At 38.3% G+C, this 24,040-nt stretch overlaps 1 protein-coding gene across 2 annotated transcripts in view; it reads left to right on the top strand.

The window, feature by feature from the left end:
* SNRNP48 (small nuclear ribonucleoprotein U11/U12 subunit 48) overlaps window positions 1–24,040 on the top strand; it is a 33,182-nt gene extending 9,142 nt beyond the window's left edge. For both annotated transcript variants that reach the window (XM_070405771.1, XM_070405772.1), the window contains exons 5-9: window positions 3,952–4,140; window positions 4,560–4,681; window positions 20,945–21,033; window positions 21,358–21,522; window positions 22,883–24,040. In XM_070405771.1, the coding sequence (XP_070261872.1) occupies window positions 3,952–4,140; window positions 4,560–4,681; window positions 20,945–21,033; window positions 21,358–21,522; window positions 22,883–22,931 (614 nt within the window). In that variant the 3' untranslated portion in view covers window positions 22,932–24,040. The remainder of the gene's footprint in view (window positions 1–3,951; window positions 4,141–4,559; window positions 4,682–20,944; window positions 21,034–21,357; window positions 21,523–22,882) is intronic.

Raw genomic sequence — 24,040 nt, 5'->3', positions numbered from 1 at the left:
TTCTGCATTTCCTCAACAGAGATTATTTTTGTAGTTTACTTATACCTAAACATTTTACTCCAGGACAAAAATCTCTTTAATATCTTCTTTTTGATGTGTTTATTTTGAGGGAAGACGACTAACATGAACAATTTTACATTTTTTCATGTAATTAATATTTTTTTGTTATTCATTAAATTTTAAGGTTTTTTTGTGTGCGGTTATATATTTATGTTTTCATTTTATCAGTCTTATTAGGTCTCAATTCATTTTAATCTTCCTGAAAGCTTAAATAGCCATTAGATCTACTTACTTATTTTTAGATATAGTTACTTTGGTTAATTTTGTAACCAAGGTATTAATTTCAATCATAAACAATCATTTTATATTTAGTGGTTTATCTTTTTCCTTCTGTATTAAAGATTCAAGTTGTTATACTTGAATTTCATGACATACAGTTGACCTTTGAACAACATAGGTTTGAACGCATAGGTCCACTTATATGTGGATTTCTTTCAATAAATACGGTTGGCCCACTGTATTTGTGGGTTTTGCCTCCATGGGTTTGGCATCTCAGGAGGATACCAAAATAGTATTTTTGATCCACAGTTGGGAATCCAGGGATGTATTGTTCTATACCATTTTATATAAGAGACTTGAACATCCACAGATTTTGGTATGAGTCACGGCCGTGATTTGAAGATCAGGGTACTATGGCTAACAAACCCTAAAGAGATAGAAATAGAGTAGTTCTAAAGCTAATCTGTTCCTACCACTTGTGAAACGTTGGCAAGTCATTTTGCTTCTGTGAGCTGTAATTTATCTCTAATATTAAGAAGTTAACTCTGAATTCTCTCTAAAATTCTAAATATGTATCTCAGAAATAGTACCTCTTGTTAATAAATAGTATAGTATCTCATACATTTAAGATGCCCTATGATGGCGAAAGTGACTAACAAGGAAGAATTGAGAATTAGAGTTACTAAAAAGTAGATTAGAGTGTCAGTTCAGGGTGATGAAAAGCTCTGGAGATGGATAGAAGTGATGGTTGCACAGCAGTGTGAATACACTAATGCCAATGAACTGTACACTTTAAAGATGGTTAAAATGGTAAATTTTTTGTTATGTATGTTTTACCACAATTAAAAACTATTATACAGAAAAGTAGAAGTTCACAGAATTGGTATGATTACAGCACATTGAAATGTACTCTATCTAAAGCATAGAAACTTGTGTTAGGAAATTTACATTTTATGGAAATCTAAGCTTATGTAAGTGTTTACCCTTTATTTTTTGTCAGAAATATTTATGTTCTGAATGACTTGAATGCAGTTTGTTGTTTAACTTTTCCTGTACTTTTTCTTTTTCAGTAATTGGGGTGAGTATAAAGAGGAATTAGGAACCTGAATGTACTCCTTATTTAAAGATATGCAGTATCCTTTTTGCAAATGATATCCTTTTAAAGTATCTTTCAAATTTCTAAACTTTATCTTAGTCACTGTCACAGTATTACAGTCTTGATTTGGAATTTTAGTTGAATTTTCAAAGAATTTAAGTATCAATCTTCATATAGAAATTTAAGATGAATAAAGAAAATTCCAATATATTTCAAAGAGGAAATTATATTTCTTTGTTTGAAAAATAACAGGCAAAGATTTATGTGGAGCTTGTTTATAACACAGTCATGCACTGCAGTTATGCATGTTTTCGTATGCAGTGATCTGCATATACAATGGTGGTTCATAAGATTATAATGGGTTATAAGCAAAAGTTTGTGATGTTGAAAGAAAAGGCTGGACCCAACTAGGATGTTGAATTTACTGCTAGTTTTGTCTGGGTGGTTTAAATAGACAAGGAGGCTTGGCATGTTGTCTCCTTGCCCTGCACCCTGCCCCTGGCTGGGGCCTAGAGTTGGTGAAGGAGGGGAGCCCAGTAGCTCCCTGCCCCCACCCCCTGGCACCCACCCCTGCACACACATTAACACACACTAAAGCTCATAAACTCACTTTCCTTCCCGCTGTCTGTTTCTCTTTGTCTCTCTTTCCTCCCAATTCTCTCCGCCCCCCCCCCATCTCTGTCTCTCACTCTTTCTGTCAAGGGCCCTCTCTCTTTTTCCTTCTCCTGTCCTCCCCCTTTTATTCTCATCTTAAGTTTTATCTGTGTCTCTTTTGATCTCTGCTTCTGCTCTCCCCTTCTATTTCTCCCTTCTTTCCCTCCTTCTGATGTCTACTCTCTCTCCCTCCACAACCCTTCCCGACCCCCCCAAGCCACATGCCCACACACACTTGATCTTTTACACAGTATTTTTATTCTACCTTTTAAAGGTTTAGCTATGTATAGATACACAAATACCATTGAGTTACAGTTGCCTGCAGTATTTAGTACAATAATAACATGCTTTGCAGGCCTGTAGCCTAGGAGCAATAGGCTATACCACAACGCCTAGGTGTGTAGTAGGATATACCATCTAGGTTTGTGTACTCTGTGATAGTCCCACAACGATGGAATTGCTTAACGACACATTTCTCAGAACATATTCCCCTCATTAAGTGGAGCATGACTGAACATTAGTGTTTTCTAATCTTTTCTAATTTTCCTTCCAGACTTTGTAGCCTATATTCAAAGGAATTAGGTTTATCAAAGCAAACTCATTTTTTAAATGTTTTAACATCTGGCTGCACATAAGCGCTTTTCCTAGTGTCTATCAGAAGTGGAGTAAAATTGATTGACTTCAAAGGAAACCTTTCTTCCCCACTAATTCAAAATCCTTTGACTTGCACATTTAAGTTATCTATAGCTGTTAGACCACAGACTTTATTCAGTGTAGCTATTCTCTTAATTTGTAGACAAATATAAAGTAATCTTTTGTGTCTGTGTTGCAATGCTTAGTTTATAGTATGCTTTTATTTGATTTTTTTTTCTTTTTTTTTTGCATCTTAGGAAGTCAACAAAGCTAATATCAAATATAAGTATCAGGGAAGAGCTACTGATTTTATATTGTTCTATGAACCAGAGTTATTACTATAGGGTAACCTAGCAAACATTAAAAGGGTTTATTTGGTAGCTCATGTTCTTTGCATTAGTGAATAATGAGTCTGGGACTATCATTTTAAATTGCTTTATTTACAGTTACAATAATTTTTTATTTCTTTGAGAAAATTTGATTCTCAAAACAAAATTTTTTCTTCAAAGTTTAATACATCATATCAAGGTATTGTATTTACTTTTTTTCGTTAATGAGCAGATTTTAGAAAGTTCTGTAACTGTTGTGGGGGCACTGCTGTTAACTTTTTTCAGTTAACTTGGTTAAGCCAATATGCTTCCTTTTCAGAAAATTAAAAGAAGTTTAGTCTCAATGTAACCTGTCTTTCTCTGGTCTGAGGAAGTGTGGGATTTCTGCTACTTAATTGTTTTTGGTCCATAGCTCTGAGTCATTTACACAAATGTGATATATTGTTAATGTGGAATGAGTAGCTTGATGTCTCATATGAAAAGGACATTTTTAAACACATTTTTCATATTTCTATAATTTTATTTTCAATGGAACTGTAATACGTATTACCTATTAAAAGTTTCCCCCCATCAGCTTTTATGGGAAAAAACATATGCACAGAAAGGAAGTTAATATCTACTTTTATAGCGTGGGTAGCCTTTGAAAAATTGTTAACCAAAAGGTTTTCTTATGAACATTGTCTTATGATAATTACTGCCTGCCTTCATGGGATCTGTTTTAACATTGTTGGAGAGAAGAGCAAATATCCACAATATACCCTGTATGTGAATGTAGCATTCAGGATAAAGTCATTGTTTTATCATTTGTTACATAGATTGATATTTTGTAATTTAGGCATACTATGAAAAAAATTTGTGTTCATACTGCATTACTATAGTGCATGTTTATAGATAAGTAGTAGATCTTAAGTCCACAATGCTTCATGTATTTTTATTTTTGTGGTTTTATTTTTACTTTAGGGATTTATTCTTCATTACCTGTCGAAGTTCCTCTGAATCACAAACGATTTGTTTGTGATCTGACCCAAGCTGATCGTCTTGCCCTCTATGATTTTGTAATTGAGGAGACAAAGAAAAAGCGCTCTGATTCTCAAATTATCGAAAATGACAGTGATCTCTTTGTAGACTTGGCTGCAAAAGTCAATCAAGGTTTGAGATGAATATCATAGTTTTATATTTCTTAATTGTTATTCCATTCTTTGCTGTTATTAAGATGATTTGTCAGGCCACTTTAAGAATAAGATGGTTTTGTGCCATCTGATATTCACGTATAAAAGATGTTTATTCAGTAGTGAAAGTTTGTTCTCTGATTTTACATTAAGCAAAGCATCCTTCTGTGAGAATGTTACAGCTGTGCTGTTGCTGTAATCTATGTACCTAAACACTCTTATGTTCAACTGATGACTGGAGAAAAGGAATGGTATAAAACTTAGCCCATTTATATAATGTAGAATTTTTAGAATATTTTTGACATATTTTGAAACATGTTAAGATATGATTGTGGTGTTCCTGTTAATTTTTAAGAATGTAAATTTTTCTGAGGATATAATAATTTTATTTTTTATTAGATAATAGTCGAAAAAGTCCAAAATCTTACCTTGAAATCTTGGCAGAAGTGAGGGATTATAAAAGAAGACGTCAATCCTATAGAGCTAAGAATGTTCACATAACCAAGAAATCATACACTGAGGTAAGTTTTATATAATCTTGTAGAGCTTTGTTGAGAACAGACATTTCCTTTATGTAGATTTCTAAATCTGTTCTATGGATTTCCATAGTTCCTTGGAGGTTTTCTGAAAAAAATAAGTATCTTCAAGCTAGACACACCTGATCTGTAGTTGCTTTATCACTTTCAGATCCAGAGAACAGACATTTCCTTTATGTAGATTTCTAAATCTGTTCTATGGATTTCCATAGTTCCTTGGAGGTTTTCTGAAAAAAATAAGTATCTTCAAGCTAGACACACCTGATCTGTAGTTGCTTTATCACTTTCAGATCCACTCCTTGCCAGACAAAGGCTTTTTAGGATACAGAAACCTTATATAAAGAGGTTGTACATCTTTAAAAAATTCCTACTTTTGAGAAAGTGATAAGAGGATTTTAGATTTTGGCTTTAAACATACCTGGTTGCTTAAGTTTTCATTCTGCTGCTTATCATTACTGTTTGACTTGGGCAAGTTATTTGTGAGGTTTTTAAGAATCATTTAAAAAAGATTTATCACAGTATAGACTTTGCAGGGTTGTTACAAGAATTGATTGAGATTATACATGTGGATATAAATTGCTCAATAAATAGCTATAGTTTTTTGGCAGAAATTTTAGTGTGTTTTTATGTACTCTGCTAAATATTTAGACTTAAGAAATGTCTTGGTATACATTATTTATAATTTATTTAATTAATATATTTTTATTGATTTCAGAGAGTAAGGGAGAGAGAGAGAGAGAGAGAGAGAGAGAGAGAGATCAATGATGAGAGAGAATAATTGATCAACTGCCTCCTGCACGCCCTACATTGGGGATCGAGTCGTAACCTGGGCATATGGCCTGACCAGGAATTGAACCATCACCTCCTGGCTCCTATCAGTGATGGCGAACCTCTGACACACGTGTCAGAGGTGACATGCGAACTCATTTTTTTGGTTGATTTTTCTTTGTTAAATGGCATTTAAATATATAAAATAAATATCAAAAATATAAACCTTTGTTTTACTATGGTTGCAAATATCAAAAAATTTCTATATGTGACACGGCACAAGAGTTAAGTTAGGGTTTTTCTTTCTTTTTTTTTTTTTTTAAATATATATTTTATTGATTTTTTTTTTTACAGAGAGGAAGGGAGAGGGATAGAGAGTTAGAAACATCGATGAGAGAGAAACATCGATCAGCTGCCTCCTGCACACTCCCTACTGGGGGCAGGGTGTGTGCCCGCAACCAAGGTACATGCCCTTCACCAGAATCCAACCTGGGACCCTTGAGTCCGCAGGCTGACGCTCTATCCACGGAGCCAAACTGGTTAGGGCTAAGTTAGGGTTTTTCAAAATGCTGACATGCCGAGCTCAAAAGGTTCGCCATCACTGTAGGTTAATGCTTAACCCCTGAGCCACGCCAAATTATTTATAATTTATATAATTATATAACTATATTATAAAATTATGATTAATTTCATTAATCTCTTGATGTTTATCTAGATTTATTTTCAGATGTCATTTAGTGGGTAGTGTTGATGAATTTTTTGATACATGAATTACTTTGCTCAGATTCTAAGTAATTTCCTCATCAAAACCCTAATTGTTTCCACAATATTTCTTTCTTTTCTCTATGATTTCAAAGACTTTCCACAATCTGGCCTCATTCTACCAAGTATTTTCTTTTGCATATGTCTTAAATTATGTCTGGTTTTACATAGCTTTATTCTTACCTCCACATTTCAATACATGTTGTTTTCTCATCTGACATGCTCTTGTTTTGCTGTTTTAATTTTTTTCCCCTGTTACATAAGTTGCAGGTGTACACCATTATATTTTGATTTTTTTTTTTTAAATATATTTTATTGATTTTTTACAGAGAGGAGGGGAGAGAAATAGATAGTTAGAAACATCGATGGGAGAGAAACATCGACCAGCTGCCTCCTGCACATCTCCCACAAGGAATGTGCCTGAAACCCAGGTACATGCCCTTGACCGGAATCGAACCCGGGACCTTTCAGTCCGCAGGCCGACGCTCTATCCACTGAGCCAAACCGGTTTTGGCTATATTTTGATTTTTATAGCTACTACAAAGTGATCACCTCTACTAGTAAAAGTCTAGTTACTATCATCTCCATACAATTGACCACTTTCCTCCTTTCGCTCACTGTGCAACCACCAATATGTTATGTGTATCTATGAGATTTTGTGTTGTTGTTTTTTTTTCCTCTCAATTGTTTTGGTTTCTAAAAGATTTCACATGAGTGAAGTCACTTTGTATTTGTCTTTCTCTTCCTGACTTATTTTGCTTACATTATACCCTCAGGGTCCATTCCTGGCTTATTTTGCTTAGATTATACCCTTAGGGTCCATTCATAGTGCCACAAATGGCAATATCTCATTCCCTTTTATGGCTCAGTAGTACTCTATTATGTGTATGTGACATCTTTATTCATTCATCCATCAGTGGACACTTTGGTTGTGTCTATATCTTGGCTATTGGAAATAATGCTGTGACAAGCATAGGGGTGCATATATCTTTTTATTTTTATTTTTAAAATACATATTTTTTAAAATAAATCTTAATTGTTCAGATTATTACAGTTGTTCCTCTTTTTTCCCCCCATAAATCCCCTCCACCCAGTTCCCATCCCACCCTCTGCCCTTACCTGCCCCCACGGTCCTCATCCATAGGTGTACGATTTTTGTCCAGTCTCTCCCCCCCCCCCCCCCCCCCACAGAACTCCCCCCTCCCCCGAGAATTGTCAGTCCACTCCCTTTCTATGCCTCTGATTCTATTATATTGACCAATTTACGCTGTCTGTCAGCTTTTTTTTTTTACATTTGCAAAAGTAAGTTTATGAAAATATAAAAAAATTATCAAAGTGTATTTGTACAGTCAAATAAATTAGCAAGGTTTTCTCTTTCTCACACCTCAGAACTTGAAAAATACATAGCAAGAAGCAGCACACTATCTCACAGTGGATGCTTTCTACTTGCTCGTTCTTGAACTAATATCATTATTTTCCATCTCAGAGTTTATACAAATATTGTTTTGTTTTCAAAGACAAACTTCAAAATTTACCCCCTGACAAATATAACGGTTTAGAGCTAGTGCACTTTTCCTGGGACGAAGGAAGAACTGTGCAGAAGGTGAAGTTCAACAAACAAAATGTTCCTGATTACTGAGATAAAAGAAACCCCCTTCAAAGTACACTTAATTGGTATATTTTCTTACCTTTAGGCTGGTAAAATCGAAACCTTTTCCAATAAATTGTTATTTAAAATGCAACCATTTGTACTCAAACAGATGTTGCTTTTAATAATGTTTTTGAAAAAAAGAAAATGTATGAGGTGATATATAAAAAACTGAGCACAACTAAGAAACAATGTATTGTTTCCTGGTTGAAATTTCTAATCAAATCTCTTTAGGAAAAAAGGAAACCGCATTCGGAAGTTTGTGTTTCTCCATTTCAGAGGGCTCACAGCACAGCTCTGGTGATTTTTAGATTCATTTGTTTTTTTGTTTTTGCATTTTTTAAAATTAAATCTTTATTGTTCAGATTATTACAGTTGTTCCTCTTCTGTCCCCCGTAGCTCCCCTCCACCCGGTTCCCACCCCACCCTCTGCCCTTACCCCTGCCACCCACTATTCTCATCCATAGGTGTACAATTTTTGTCCAGTCTCTTCCCACACCCCCCACACCCCTTTCCCCCCTGAGAATAGTCAGTCCACTCCCTTTCTAGGCCCCTGATTCTATTATATTCACCAGTTTATTCTGTTCATCAGATTATTTATTCACTTGATTTTTAGATTCACTTGTTGATAGATGTGTATTTGTTGTTCATAATTTGTATCTTTACCTTTTTCTTCTTCTTCCTCTTCTTAAAGGATAACTTTCAGCATTTCATATAATACTGGTTTGGTGGTGATGAACTCCTTTAGCTTTTCTTTTTTTATCAGTGAAGCTCTTTATCTGTCCTTTACTTCTGAATGATAGCTTTGCTGGATATAGTAATCTTGGTTGTAGGTTCTTGCTATTCATCACTTTGAATATTTCTTGCCACTCCCTTCTGGCCTGCATAGTTTCTGTTGAGAAATCAGCTGACAATCTTATGGGTACTCCCTTGTAGGTAACTGACTGTCTTTCTCTTGCTGCTTTTAAGATTCTCTCTTTGTCTTTTGCTCTTGGCATTTTAATTATGATGTATCTTGGTGTGGTCCTCTTTGGATTCCTTTTGTTTGGGGTTCTCTGCGTTTCCTGGACTTGTAAGTCTGTTTCTTTCACCAGGTAGGGGAAGTTTTCTGTCATTATTTCTTCAAATAGGTTTTCAATATCTTGCTCTCTCTCTTCTTCTGGCACCGCTATAATTCGGATGTTGGTATGCTTGAAGTTGTCCCAGAGGCTCCTTACACTATCTTCATATTTTTGGATTCTTTTTTTTTTTTTTTTTTTGCTTTTCCAGTTAGGTATTTTTTGCTTCTTCATATTTCAAATCATTGACTTGATTCTTGGGATCCTCTTGTCTGCTATTGGATCTCTGTATATTATTCTTTATTTCAATCAGTGTATGCTTAATTTCTAATTGGTCCTTTTTCATATCCTTGAGAGTCTCACTAAATTTATCAGCGGTTTCTAGAAAATTCTTGAAAAACCTTATAACCATGGTTTTGAACTCTATATCCAGTAGTTTGCTTTCCTCCATTTCTGTCATTTGTGATCTGTTTCTTTGTCTCCGCATTTTGGCTGCTTTCCTGTGTTGATAGAGTGACTTTGTGTGCAGGTGTCCTAAAGGGCCCAGTGGCTCAGCATCCCCAATTACCTGAGGTGGACACTCATGGTGCACCCCTTTGTGGGCTGTGTGCATAGTCTTGTTGTAGTTAAGCCTTGATTGTTGTAGGTATCACTGGGAGGAATTGACCTCCAGGCCAAATGTCTGTGAGAATCAGCTGTGTCTACAGTGGGAGAACTTCTGGGGCAAGACTTTCTTCAGTGGGGCTTTGGTGCTCACTCAGTCTTCCCCCTGAGTGTGTCCCTTATGGATCTGAGGAGTTGTAATCTGGATGGTCCCACTCTGACCACTAGGTTACTCGGGCTCTTGGCCCTCTAAGGAGGTGCTAATTTAGCCTCTTCCTGAGGCTTCCCAGCAGGAGCTACAGAGAGATCTGCAGATTCCTCTTCCTTGTTTGGGGTTTGGAGGTGCTCAGATGAGGCCCAGCTGTGAAGCAATGCAAGCTGCTGTGGGGCCTTGAGCCTTCTTTTGGATGTTCTGGTTCTCCCTGACCCAGCTGCAGTTTGTTAGGTAATTTTAGATCTCAAAAGGCCAGCCCATTCATATGTAAAAGCCTCTGCTCGCAGCTTGGGTGGGGCGGGGTCTCAGGGAATCAACAGGGTGGAGTAAACAGCTATGGCTTGTCCTCAGAATTGCCCTAAGAGGCCCCCGGGTCTCGGTGTCCCACGGTAATTGCTGCAAGCACCTCTGAGAAAGCTGCCCTCGAGTTCCGCCCGCTGCCAGACAGTCCAGTTTCTCCTGGTATGAGTCTGGGTCCCCAGAGACTTGCCCAGAACTGGAGTCAGGGCCTTTGGGATCTTGAGACTCCCTCCCGATTGAAAAAGACACCATCGTCCTCCTTTGCCAGCCCTTTCCGCGAGCACGCCTCCATGCCTCTGCACTTTACTTCCGCACCTCCTCTGAGTCTCAGTGTGCTTTTCTCTTTTCTTCTAGTTATAGAATTTCCACTCAGCCAGCCTTCCTGTGGTTCTGGGTGATGTCTGTTTTGTCTTTTAGTTGTAGTTTTGAAGTGGTTGTACGAGGCAGCAATTTCAGGTGTTTACCTATGCCTCCATCTTGGTTTCTCCCTCAAATATATTGTATTGATTTTTTTCAGAGAGGAAGGGAGAGGGATAGTTAGAAACATCGATGAGAGAGAAACATCGATCAGCTGCCTCCTTCACACCCCCCACTGGGGATGTGTCCGTAACCAAAGCACATGCCCTGGACTGGAATCGAACCTGGGATTCTTCAGTCTGCAGGCCCACGCTCTGTCCACTGAGCCACACCGGTCAGAGCTATCTTTTTAAATTAATGTTTTCATTTTTACAATCCTCACCTGAGGATATTTTTTCATTGATTTTTAGGAAGAGTGAAAGGAAGGATAGAGACAGAGACATCGATGTGAGAGACACATTGATCAGTTGCCTCCTGCATGCAACCCAACCAGGGCTGGGGGTCAATCTTGCAACCCAGACATGTGCCCTTGGCTGAGAATCAAACCTGGGACCCTTCAGTGCACAGGCCGACACTCTAACCACGGAACCACTTAGGCAAGGGCAGTATTTTTGTATTCTTAGAATAAATATCCAGAAGTAGAATAGCTGGATAATATAATAGTTCTATTCTTAATTTTTTGAGGAATCTTCATACTGTTGTGTGTGTGTCCATAGTAGCTGCACCAATTTAGTCTTACTAACAGCATATGAGGGTTAACCTTTTCTTCCACATCCTCTCCAATACTTGTTATTTTGTATTTTTTTATAATAGTCATTCTAATAGATGTGAGGTGATATCTTATTGTGGTTTTGACTGTATTTCCTTAATAATTAGTGATATTGAACATGTTTTCTGTGCCTGTTGGCTATCAGTATATCTTTGGTAAAATGTCTATTCAGATTTTCTGCCCATTTTTTTAAAAAAATATATTTTATTGATTTTTTACAGAGAGGAAGGGAGAGGGATAGAGAGTTAGAAACATCGATGAGAGAAAAACATCGATCAGCTGCCTCCTGCACATCTCCTACTGGGGATGTGCCCACAACCCAGGTACATGCCCTTGACCGGAATCGAACCTGGGACCCTTCAGTCCGCAGGCCGACGCTCTATCCACTGAGCCAAACTGGTTTCGGCTCTGCCCATTTTTTAAGGGGGTGTTTTGTTGTTGAGCTGTGTGAGCTTTTAAATACATTTTATATATTAACATCTTTGCAGATATATGATTTGCAGATGTAGTCCCATTTGTTTATTGTTTTTGTTTAGCTTTTGTTTGGAGTGAGATCCACAAAAACATTGCTAAGACCAATGTTAAGGTGCTTACTGCCTATATATTCTTCCAGGATTTTTATGGTTTTACATTCAAGTCTTTAATTCATTTAGAGTGAGTTTTCATATACAGTGTAAAATAGTGATCTAGTTTCATTGTTTTGCATGTGGTTTTCCAGTTTTTCCAACACCATTTACTAAAGAGACTGTTCTTTCTTTATTATATGTTCTTGGCTCCTTTGTCATAAATTAGTTGCATATATATGGGTTTATTTATGACTCAATTCTGTTCCATTGGTCTGTGTATCATATGTGTCAGTATCATATACTGTTTTGCTTACTGTTGCTTTGTAGTATAGTTTGAAATCAGGGATCATGATACCTTCTGCTTTGTTTTTCTTTCTCATGATTGGTTTGGCTATTCAGGGTCTTCTGTAGTTCCATAAAAATTTTAGAATTGTTTGTATTAGTTCTATGAAATATGCCATTCGAAGTTGGATAGGGATTCCATTGAATTTGCTGATAGCTTTGGATAGTTTGACATTTTAATGATATTCTTCAAAGTCATTTATTGTGCTTCAATTTCTTTCATCAGTGTCTTATTGTACAGGTCTTTCACTGCCTTGGTTAAATTTATCCCTAGGTATTTTTTTTTATGCAGTTGTAAATGGGAATGTTTTTTTAATTTATCTTTCTGATAGTTATCAGTGTATAGAAATGTCACAAAATTCTGTATGTTGATTCTGTATCCTGCAATTTTACTGAGTTCATTTATTATAACAGTTTTTTGATGAAGTCTTTAGGGTTTTCTATATATAGTTGTTACATCATCTGCAAATACAGTTTTACTTCTTCCTTTCTGATTTCTATGCCTTTAATTTCTTTTTCTTGTCTAATTGCTTTGACTAGGACTTCCAACACTATCCTTACTAATAAAAGGCTAAGTAGTCATCATGCCCTCACGTGTGATGCTCTCATGCTGTCACAAGATGGCTGCGTGCACAGTGGAGGTGGGACCCCCAGTTCCGGCCTACCTCTTTGGGGCAATCTATCGAGGAGCCTTGGATGGGTGGGTGGGGCCTACCTCTTTGGGACGATCGATCACGGGGCTCCCACACTGTGAGAGGGCACAGGCCAGGCTGCCCCCCCACCCCCGTGCATGAATTTCATGCACCAGGCCTCTAGTGTTGAATAAAAGTGGCGAGAGTGTGCATCCTTGTATTGTCCTGATCTTAGAGGAAAAGCTTTCAGCTTTTCACCATTGAGTACATTAGCTGTGGTTTGTTATATATGACCTTTATTAAATTGAGATAATTTTCCTATGTGTATTCACTTTGTTGAGAATTTTTAATAGTAAATGGATGTTGAATTTTGTCCAATGCTTTTTCTGCATGGATTGAGATGATTAAGTGATTTTTATTCTTCATTTTGTTCATGTCATGTATCCTGTTGATTGATTTATGGATGTTGAATCATCCTTGCATACCAGGAATTAGTCTCTCTTGATTGTGGTCTAGGATCCTTTTAGTGTATTATTGAATTTGGTTTGCTAATATTTTGTTGAGGATTTTGCATTCATGATCATCAAGGATGTTGGCCTGTACTTTTCTTTTTTTATGGTGTCCTTGTTTGGTTTTGGTATAGGAAATGCTGGCCTTGTAAAATGTGTTTGGAAGAGTTCCTTTCTATTCAGTTTTTTAAGAGTTTGAGAGGGATAGGTATTAAATCTTTGAATATTCAGAAGAATTCATCAGTGAAACTATGTGGTCCCCAATTTTTATTTGTTATGAGGTTCTGGTTATTGATCCAGTCCTCTTACTAGTAATTGATCTATTTAGGTTTTCCTTTTCTTCATGATTCAATCAGGAAAATTGTATGTTTTTAGGAATTTATACTAGGTTGTCCAATTTGTTGGTATATAATAGTTCATAGTAGTCCATTAAGATCTTTTGTATTTCTATGGTATCAGTTGTAACAACTCTTACATCTTGGACTTGAGCCCTTCTTTTTTCTTGGTTAGTCTAGCTAAGATTTTGTTGATTTTTGTTTATCTTTTCAGATAACCAGGTCTTCGTTTCATTGATCTTTTTTTGTTTTTTTAGTCTCTTTCATTTATTTTTTTTTTGGTCTTTATTATTTCCTTACTTCTACTAACTTTGGGCTCCTTTAGATGTAAACTTAGATAGTTTATTTGAGATTTTTCTTGTTTCTTGATTTAGGCCTATATTGTGAACTTCCCTCTTAGAACTGCTTTTGCTCTATCCCTTAGATTTTGATATGTCATATTTCTGTTTTCATTTGTCTCTACATAATTTTTTCTTTTGATTTCTTTGATGATAAATTGGTTGTCTATTAGCATGCTCTTTAATATCCAGTTTTTTGTGATGTTTCTGGTTATCATCTTATAATTAATTTTTTTTTTACAAGGCAAATTTACTCCTGAAGGAGGGTACACATGCACAGGATCTGGCTACACTGCACACTGAGCTGGTGGTCCGCTCAGGGTTTTATGTCTGCATCGTCATCTGTCCCTTACTCTTGATTGGTGAGAGCTTAGGCTCACAGTCTTGCGTGATTGGCTAATTTAAAGGAATAAGGGAGGGGTTGACCTTTGCCATTTCAAAATGGTGGCCCCCAGGGGAGCTGCAAGTCATGCAAGACAAAATGGTGGCTGCCTAAACTCCCTTCTTCGACAGAAAAGATCACTTGTTTATTCTCATATTTCTCCCCTCTTCTTATTTAACTCTTTTCTTTAAACTTGGCTAATGAATGTTGACTTCCATGCTCTACAGTGTCTAGGAGAAGATTATTTTACTGTTTGGTCAATGTAGTTTCAATTAACCTTTAGATAAGACATCTCATACATGGGATGAGATAACATCCCATTACTATAACTCCTAACCTGATTATCAAAGAGGTGAGCATGGGTACCATCATTCCCTTCCATTTTCCGAACCATTGCTCTAGTCCAGCGATGGCAAACCTTTTGAGCTTGGTATGTCAGCATTTTGAAAAACCCTAACTTAACTCTGGTGCCGTGTCACATATAGAAATTTTTTGATATTTGCAACCATAGTAAAACAAAGATTTACATTTTTGTTTTTTTTAATTTTTTTAAAAAAATATATTTTATTTTATTAATTTTAAAAAATTATATTTATAAAAATATATTTTTATAAATATAAAAATTATATTTAAAATAATATATTTTTTACAGAGAGGAGGGGAGAGGGATAGAGAGTTAGAAACATCGATGAGAGAGAAACATCGATCAGCTGCCTCTTGCATGCTCCCTACTGGGCATGTGCCCGCAACCAAGGTACATGCCCTTGACCGGAATCGAACCTGGGACCCTTGAGTCCGCAGGCTGATGCTCTATCCGTTGAGCCAAACCGGTTAGGGCTTATATTTTTGATATTTATTTTATATATTTAAATGCCATTTAACAAAGAAAAATCAACCAAAAAAATGAGTTTGCGTGTCAACCTCTGACACACGTGTCATAGGTTCTCCATCACTGCTCTAGGCAATCGGAGAAAGGATTGGCAATTCCAGGATTCTCAGTTCACTCATTAGCTAGAGTTGTTAATCCCTGTAGTGCCTTAGTGACGGTTCGTTGTTGGGGGTGAATGTACAACATTGGCCCCCCATCATTACACAAACTCCTTCTTTTTCTGCCAGAATAGTATCCAAGGCCAACCTATTCTCCCACGTCATTCTGCTGGTGGCATGTAGCTGTTCAGCTATACCTTTAAGTGCATCTCAAGTACAGTTAACAAGCCTTTGCTGGTTATTGTAAATATAATTAATCTAACCTATATTCTTGTTTACAGTGGGCCCCCAGAACAGGACAGATTCAATTCCTGAAAGCAATCTGATTTCTAGTCTTAAACTCCTTTGACACTCCTCCTGGAACCCCAGTGGGATTTGTGTAAATATGGGGATCAAAGGAGCCCCCTGGACACTCCTCTTCCTAGTCTGTCTGTTCCTTGAAAAAGGTTTATGATATGCCAATGTGAAAGGGATAGCCAATTGTATCAGAGCGCAGTTCCACTCCATTTGCTGGGCAAGGCCACAAGTCAGGGTCCCCCATAACACCACCAGACATCAGCACGGGTTTTCGGCAGTATCCTCAGCCATTTACGCATCCAGATAAATTCCCCATAAACTGAGTATTGTTCCCCGCGCGGCCTCCTCCACCCGCCCCTGAGAGGTAGGAGGTATAGTTTATGTCAGAGGACGGGGCTGGATCATTTTGGGACAGGTCCTTGCTCTTCACCTCTGTTGAATGGGAACAACAGGGAGAGAGTCTTACAGGAAGCTTTTCCCCAGGCGGTTTCCTTCTGATACAGGGCAAGCATATATTCCATCCTGTTACGGTCTGAGGTCCATCCGGTCCATCCGAATGGAAATGGGACCACTTTAGCTTCTCTCCTTACTGCCACACAAGTGTAACAGTCACTTTTATTTAGGGTGTGTACAGAGTATTTAATCCATTCCACCCAGGCAATCATTCCCTTATATCCTACTTGTACTTGCATGGTGGTGACAGTGGCCTAGGGGATCTTGTCCTGTGACATCTCCTAAATCCTGTCTTAGCCAATCTTTTGGCCTATAGGCTGAAATATCCAAGTCATTCAAGTTATCTATAATCATCTTAACTGGGTAAGCATGATTCTGATTGTACACATTTCCCCAGAAGCTGCCTCCTGGTGGTCAGTGCATTCCCACAGGGGGAGCGCTGCTCAGCCAGAATCCGGGCTCACAGTTGGTGAGCACAGCTGAGTGGTGGGAGCCTCTCCTGCCTCTGCTGCAGTGAGCGGTAAGGAGTGAGGGGTCCTGGACTGCAAGAGGATGCAGGCCAGGCTGAGGGATGACCCCCACCCCCCTCCAGTGCAAAAAGTTCGTGCACCAGGCCTCTAGTATGTAATAAGTTGTTTATCTGTTGATGCTCTTAAGATTCTCTATCCTTAACTTTAACATTTAAAAAAATTTTTAAATTGATTTCAGAGAGAAAGGGAGAGGGAGAGAGAGAGAAACATCAATGATAAGAGAGAATCATTGATCAGCTGCCTCTTGCATGCCCCCTACTGGGGATTGAGCCCACAACCCAGGCATGTGTCCTTGACTGGAATCGAACCCGAGACCCTTCAGTCCACAGGCCGATGCTCTTATCCACTGAGTCAAACCAGCTAGGGCAACTTTAACATTTTAATTATGTGTTTTGGTGTGGTTCTTTTTGGTTTCGTCTTGTTTGGAACTCTGGGCTTCCTTTATGTGGTTGTTTGTTTCCTTTCCAAGATTAGGGAAATTTTTTGCCATTTTTTCTTTAAATAACTATTCTGGCCCTTTCTCTCTTCTCCTTTTGGGACCCTTATAATGTGAATGTTATTCCACTTGATGTTGTCACAGATGTCTCTTGAGGTAGCTTCTCTTTTTAAAATTCTTTTTTATTTTTATTTTGCTGCTCTGTCTGGGTGTTTCATTGCTTTCTCTTCCTACTCACTGATTTTTACTTCTACTTCATCCAGTTTGCCATTGAACCCCTCTAGTGTATTTTCCAGTTCAGTTATAATTTCTGTTTGGTCCTTTTTAATATTTTCTGTCTCTTAAAGTTTCATGTTCATCTGCAGTTCAGTGAGCAATTTTATGATTATTACTTTGAAGTCTTTGTCAGGTAGGTTGCTTATCTGTTAAATTAAGGTATTTTTTCTGGGTTAGTTTTGTTCTTTGGTTTGACCCATATTTGTTTCCTCATTTTGCCTGACTCTCTGTGTTTGTCTGTATGTATTAGGCAAAATAGTCCTGAAGGAGGGACCTTGTGTAGGAGATGATCTGTGGGACCCAGAGGCACAATCTCCTCTTGCTACCAGAGCCCAGGTGCTCAAGGAATCGGGCCTAAACCGGGAGTCGGACATCCCTCTCACAAATCCAGGACTGCTGGCTCCCAACCCCTTGCCTGCCTGCCTGCCTGCCTGATTGCCCCTAACCATTTCTTCCTGCCAGCCTGATCACACCCTAACCACTCCCCTGCCAATCTGATCAATGCCTAACTGCTCCCCTGCCGACCCGGTTGCCTCCAACTTCCCTGCTGGCCCAGTCACCCCCAACTACCCTCCCCTGCAGGCCTGGTTGCCCCAAGCTGCCCTCCCCTGCAGGCCTGGTCCCCCCCAACTGCCCTCCCCTGCAGACCTGGTCGCCTCCAACTGCTCTCCTTTCCCTGCAGGCCTGGTCGCCCCCACCTGCCCTCCCCTGCTGGCCATGTTGTGACCACATAGGGCAGCCATCTTATGTGAGGGTGTGACAGTCAATTTGCATATTACTTCTTTAGTATATAGGACTGGATGCCCAGTGCACAAAATTCCTGCACCAGTAGGGTCCCTAATTGTTGCTGGCTGCCGGCCAGGGCCTCCCTTCCCTTGACTGCCACCACTGCCCCCTGGTGGTCAGTGCACATCTGACTCCCAGTTGGTTGAACTCCCACCTGTGGGGACAATTTGCATATTAGCCTTTTATTATATAGGATTTTATAGGATAGATGTTCTGCACCACACAGCTTAGCACTTAATTTTATGCTGTTCTTTTTGCAATTAAAGTATGTGTGTGTTGTAGACTTATCTCTCCCAGTAGAGGTCTGGGACCATGTTATACTACCTTAGTGATTCTAACAGTCCATTAAATACTTTGTTGTATATCATTTGTTTCTTCTCTACTCTCATAACTTTGTGATCAAGTTGTGTTGCTGCTAGTGCTTTTTTTACAATTTGATGGCTGACTTTTTTTTTTAACATATATATTTATTGATTTCAGAGAGGGAGAGGGAGAGAGAGATAGAAACATCAATGAGAATCATTGATCGGCTGCCCCCTGGATGGCCCCCTACTGGGGATCGAGCTGCAACCTGGGCATGTGCCCTTGACCGGAATCGAAACCGGGACCCTTTAGTCCACAGGTGACACTCTATCCACTGAGCCAAACCAGCCAGGGTGATGGCTGACGTTTTATTACAGAAATATTCAAACATATCCTAAAGTGGATGGAATTGTCTAATGAACCCTTATGTACCATGACCCAGCCTCAACATATGATCTTGTTTTATTCATTCCCCATTTACCACCTGTCTTCTCCTACCAGGTGCTTGGTAATTTTGGAAACAGATGCCAAATATCTTTCATCTGCAAATACTTCAGTGTTTACAGTTTTTCTTAGTAATTTATCTCTGGCCAGGGCTTTTTCAACATTATATTAATTCCTAGTTTCATTGATATCTTATACTAGAGGCCTCTTGCAATCCGGGACCTCCCTGAGAGATGTAGTAATGTGTGAAGCAGCAGGCGGCTGGGGAGGAGCCCGAGCCCAGGCGGGCCGGGGCCACGCCACTCGTGCTCATCCTGGCTCCGCTGCACTGCTGCCGCTGCTACTCAGCGCTGTTGCAGCAGCGAGAGAGGTTCCGGCTGCCACAGCTGTGCTCACCAGCCGTAAGCCTGGCGTCTGGCGCCCGTCAGCCAGCTGAGCGGCACTCCCGCTGTGGGAGTGCACTGACCACCAGGGGCAGCTCCTGCGTTGAGCATCTGCCCCCTGGTGGTCAGTGTGCGTCATAGCTACTGGTCAAATGGTCGAACGGTTGACAGGTTGAACAGCCGCTTAGGGTTTTATATATATAGATAATTTTTGTTTGCTCTGACTTAGAACCTGAACTTTGACTAATCTCAGTAAAAATTTTATTTTTAGTGTAGTTACTATGCATAACATACTGCTGTGGGGTATGTAAAGATAAATGCACACAGACTCAACCCTTAAGGAGCTATTATAGTTTAAGAGGTAAAAAAGATTTTTCAAAACACAGATTGTGGTAAGTGTTAAAATGAAGTGAGATCAAAGTGTGTGGGTGAGGGATCAATTTTTTAAAAGGGAAGACTGGTATAGGCTTCATAGAGAAGACAGTATTTGAGAGAAGGGAGAAGCAGAAGGGAGTAAGTAAATGTCTGTTTATAGGCTCTTTCTATGTGGCGGCTCTGTGGAAACCATGTCTAATAATATTTGGTTTCACAGGGCTCACATAGAGCTACTGGGCAGAGATATAGGGAAGTGCTAGAGCTGAATTAGAATTCAGGTATGTGTGACTTGTGCCACTCCCTGAGGTAGGCCTTCTCCTATCTTAGATTTTCCACAAGAGAATATAGTGGAGGAGTGGAAATGGTGGGTAAGGATTTTCCAGGTGGAAGAACTAGTGTTCCTAAAAATAAATAAAAGTATGGAAGTTTTCTAGGGATCCATTAGTAATCCAGGGTGGCTAGAACTTAGGGATTTTGAAGGATCATCCAGTAGGAGATAAAGCTGACTTCTATGTGGTATAGTAAAATCGTGGAAGGCTTCAAAGGCTGTTTTGAGGAGTTTAGACATTGTTCCATTTTACTTCAGGAGCTGTTGAAAAGTTCTTTGAGGTAGGGAGAAAAATCAGTCAGACCTGATCCATAGTGTGTGTCTCTGAGATTGCCCCTTGTTTCCCATACCTTTCTCCTTAAAACTTTCCTAATTAGGCACGCAGGAACCAACTGTAACCTTCTGTTTCAGTTTCACCCAAATAATGGCCAGCCCCTGTGCTTGACATGCTATAGGATAAATAGGAAGGGAAAAACTTTTAAATGGTTCTTGAGTGACTTACAGGCTCACTGGGAAAGTATCTGTGAAGTGACTGTGTGTTTCATGTGTTGTCTGTCATCTTGACTTAATTATAAGATTCTTCAGAAAGAGTTTTACTTGTAAATCTCAAACAGACAAATACATTGCAAAACTGAAAATAGTACAAAGAACTCCTGTGTGTCTTTTATACGGATCACCGTCGCTAACAGTTTGCTCCATTTGCTTGTCATTTGTACTCTTTATCGTTACATTTTTTGCTCTGTCTCTCTCTGTACATTAATTTTTCTTTCTGAACTGTTCATCATGATCTTTTATCCCTAATACTATTTCCTAAGAATAGGGATATTTTCTTGCATAATCACAGTATAGTTATTAAATTTAGCAAATTTAACATGGATATACTTTAACCTGCCATTCATATTCCAATTTGACTTGTCTTTTTAATATTTTCTAAACTGGATACATCGCACAGTCCACTGTATCATAGCTTTTAATAAATATTTGATTGTCAGCAGTGATTATTTCTAGCACTAAACTTAATTTTTGAACAGCTTTCTTATCTGAAATTCTGTGCTTAACTCTTTAAGGTGATTCGGGATGTGATAAATGTGCACATGGAAGAACTCAGTCATAATTGGCAAGAAGAGCAGGAAAAAGCAGAGGATGATGCTGAAAAGTATGTCATTGTGTTTATTGGTGAAAATATTCTCTTTTTAAAATCCTATAATCGTTTAAGTTTTAGTATTTGCAAGGGCATTAGTAGCACACTAGAATTCATCAGAGCACTTATTGTTTCTTGTCTTTACTCAGGATTATTACACCGGACTTGTAAAACATGTTATAAAAACGGTGTCTCTTTGCCCTCTTATATGACTTGTAAGATGACACATACTTATTTAGATACTGTATCATTGGTCTGATGCAGAGCATTAACTTTAGGCTGGTGCACACTGAAGACCAGTGAAGAAAGCGAACTGATGAATGGTCCTGTCTGTTTCAGGAGAGAAGAAAGGCGATCAGCTTCAGTAGATTCCCGGCAGTCTGGTGGAAGCTATTTGGATGCTGAGTGTTCACGGCATAGAAGGGATCGGAGTAGGAGCCCACATAAACGAAAAAGAAATAAAGATAAAGATAAAAATTGGGACTCAAAAAGGAGGAAAGAGAGGTAAGTCTAACATTGTATCGTCCAACAGTGAATTGTTTACCTTAAGGTAGAGTTTCTTAAGTAATGTGTAGGTGGACAGTTAATCGTGTTAAAAAGCTGTTTGCTTTTTTTTTTCCTGCTTCTTCCTTCCTCCCTTCAACTGTCCTTCTCTCTTTTTGTTTTCTTCCTTTGCTAATTCCTAAGGTGTAGGGTGTATAGTGTCAGTGAGAAGATCCAAACTTTAATAGCAGTCAATTTTGCCCTGTTAATATCCTTGATAAAATTTTGATAGCTGAGAGATATGAACTAATGCTAAAGTAATAAATTAAAAGCAGTTGAGGTCTATTCCTATATTTCAGCTGCTTACTGGGCATTTTCCTAGATCCCGTGTTCAGTGGGGCTTTACCTGAAGCGATCTTTTTCTCAGTCTGTTCCTCTTCCCCAGCATTTCCTATCCTGGTTAATGAATGACCGTCATTTGTTCATCTGAGCCAGAAATCAAGGAGTCATGTTAGATACTCTTTTCTTATTCCTTACTATCCAGTCTTAATTGCTGTCAGTTCTACCTGAACACCTCATTTACCCTTCCTCTGTCATTATTGCTGTCCATCTGGAAAAGGATGGTTGTTTTCCTAATTGCTCTACCTGTCTGTAAGCTTGTCCCTTACCAATTCATCTCTACCCTGCTGCCAGAGTGAACTTTCACCTCTTACAGCTCTTCAGTGACAAAATTCATATTCCTTAGAATGGCTCTCAAGACCTCCAGGATCAGGGCAACTGCCTACCTAGCCTTGTATTTTGCCACTACCCATGAAATAGGTAGCTAGTGCTTTAGCCAACCCGAATTACTACAGTTTCTCATCCACACTGTGCTACATTTCTACCTTGCCATGTCATGTTCTGCTGCCTAAGGCCTGCTTGGTAAACTCTTCATCTTTTAAGACCCAGCTTAAGTCATTCCCATGAAGCTGATCTTTTCCATTTTGTTACCTGTCTACCTGGCACATGCTTAATTATTACTCTCCTTACTAAGCTGTGAGCTCTGCGAGGGCAGGCCCATGTCTTATGTAGGATTTATGTGCACAGTGATTGTCTGATAATGGGCTCGATAATGATGCCTTGTCTCTCCAGGGAGGCTGGTGATCAGGAAATTGTAAGGCTTATTGGTTTAATAATTTTACTGATCTTACTATCATTCAGTTCAAAGATTTAAAGCTAGCTGTGATTTAGTCATTGTCTTATAAAACTGAAATATTTGCTTAGTAATCCCTTTTGATTCATATAACGAATGATCTTTTATAATAAGTTTATACAAATTAACTCTTGATTAGTTATCAGAAATCATGCTATGATATTTTTATTTTTACCCCTTTCATTTCAGGGATGGGGAAAGACATCATAGTCATAAAAGAAGAAAGCAAAAAGTATAAATGAAGTATTCATGCATGTGTTAATTATGCTGATGCCAAGATAACCAATATGCTGATATTTTCAATATAATTGCTTTGAATAGGGGAAAATAGTGATCTGTTTAGTGCTCAGATCACTATTTTTCAGTAAGTGCTTATGTCTCAAACCATGACTACACTGTTATGCCCTATAACTTTGTTTTCCATATATTTTAATAGATGACTGCTTCCTGTTACTAATTTTGTTTTTTTTTCTTTTTTGATAACTTATGTATCAGAAAATTCTTTAGTTCAGTACTGAAATTATATAAATAATACATGAATGCATTCTCATTGCAAAAAGTTGAACCTTACAGAACACCATCTCCCATTCCTATGGCCACCCAGTGGTAACAGCTATTTACCACTACGCTGGTGAGTTGTCATAGAGAAAAGCAACCTAAATATCTGTCATGAGGAGAAAGGTCTGGCTAAATAAAATGCACTATAGTCATATAATAGATTATTTATATCAGATTTTAAAAATAAACTTTACCTATATGAACGTGGATACATTTCAGAAACAAGTTAAGTGACAACAGCAAATTGCAGAAAGATATATACACTACTATACATTTTCAGTGGCTATATATGTATGTAAATATATTTTTAAAGGTTCAGAAGAACCCATACCAAACTTACAGCAGTGATTATTTGGGGGAGACAGTATAAATGAGAGAGATAAGGGGTGGCAGTGAAGATTGGGAAGGTGGTTAAAGGAAACTTTAGCTTTATCCTTAATACATTAATTTCTTGAAAATAAGGTATTCAACCTGGCCAGTGTGGCTCATGGTTGAGCATTATCCCATGGACCAGGATGTCATGGTTTAATTGCTGGTCAGGGCACATGCACCAATAGGGGGTATGCAAGAGGCAGCCAATTGATGTTTTTAATCTCTCCTCCCTTTCTCTCTCTGAAATCAATAAAAACATTTTTTAAAAGTGAAAAAAATAAGGTATTCATATTTTAATTAAAAATTGTCATTTTCTTTTTTCTAAATGAACTCTTAAAAATATACTGTCATTTGTTTTGTTTGTAAATGAAATTTATTGAGGTACTATTTATATAAAATAAAATGCATCCATTCTAA

Source organism: Myotis yumanensis, unplaced genomic scaffold (genome assembly GCF_028538775.1).
Source record: "Myotis yumanensis isolate MYYU_CA2020_CCGP unplaced genomic scaffold, mMyoYum1.0.hap1 SCAF_2, whole genome shotgun sequence".
Taxonomy (NCBI): domain Eukaryota; kingdom Metazoa; phylum Chordata; class Mammalia; order Chiroptera; family Vespertilionidae; genus Myotis; species Myotis yumanensis.
This window is presented reverse-complemented; position numbering and strand designations above follow the sequence as displayed.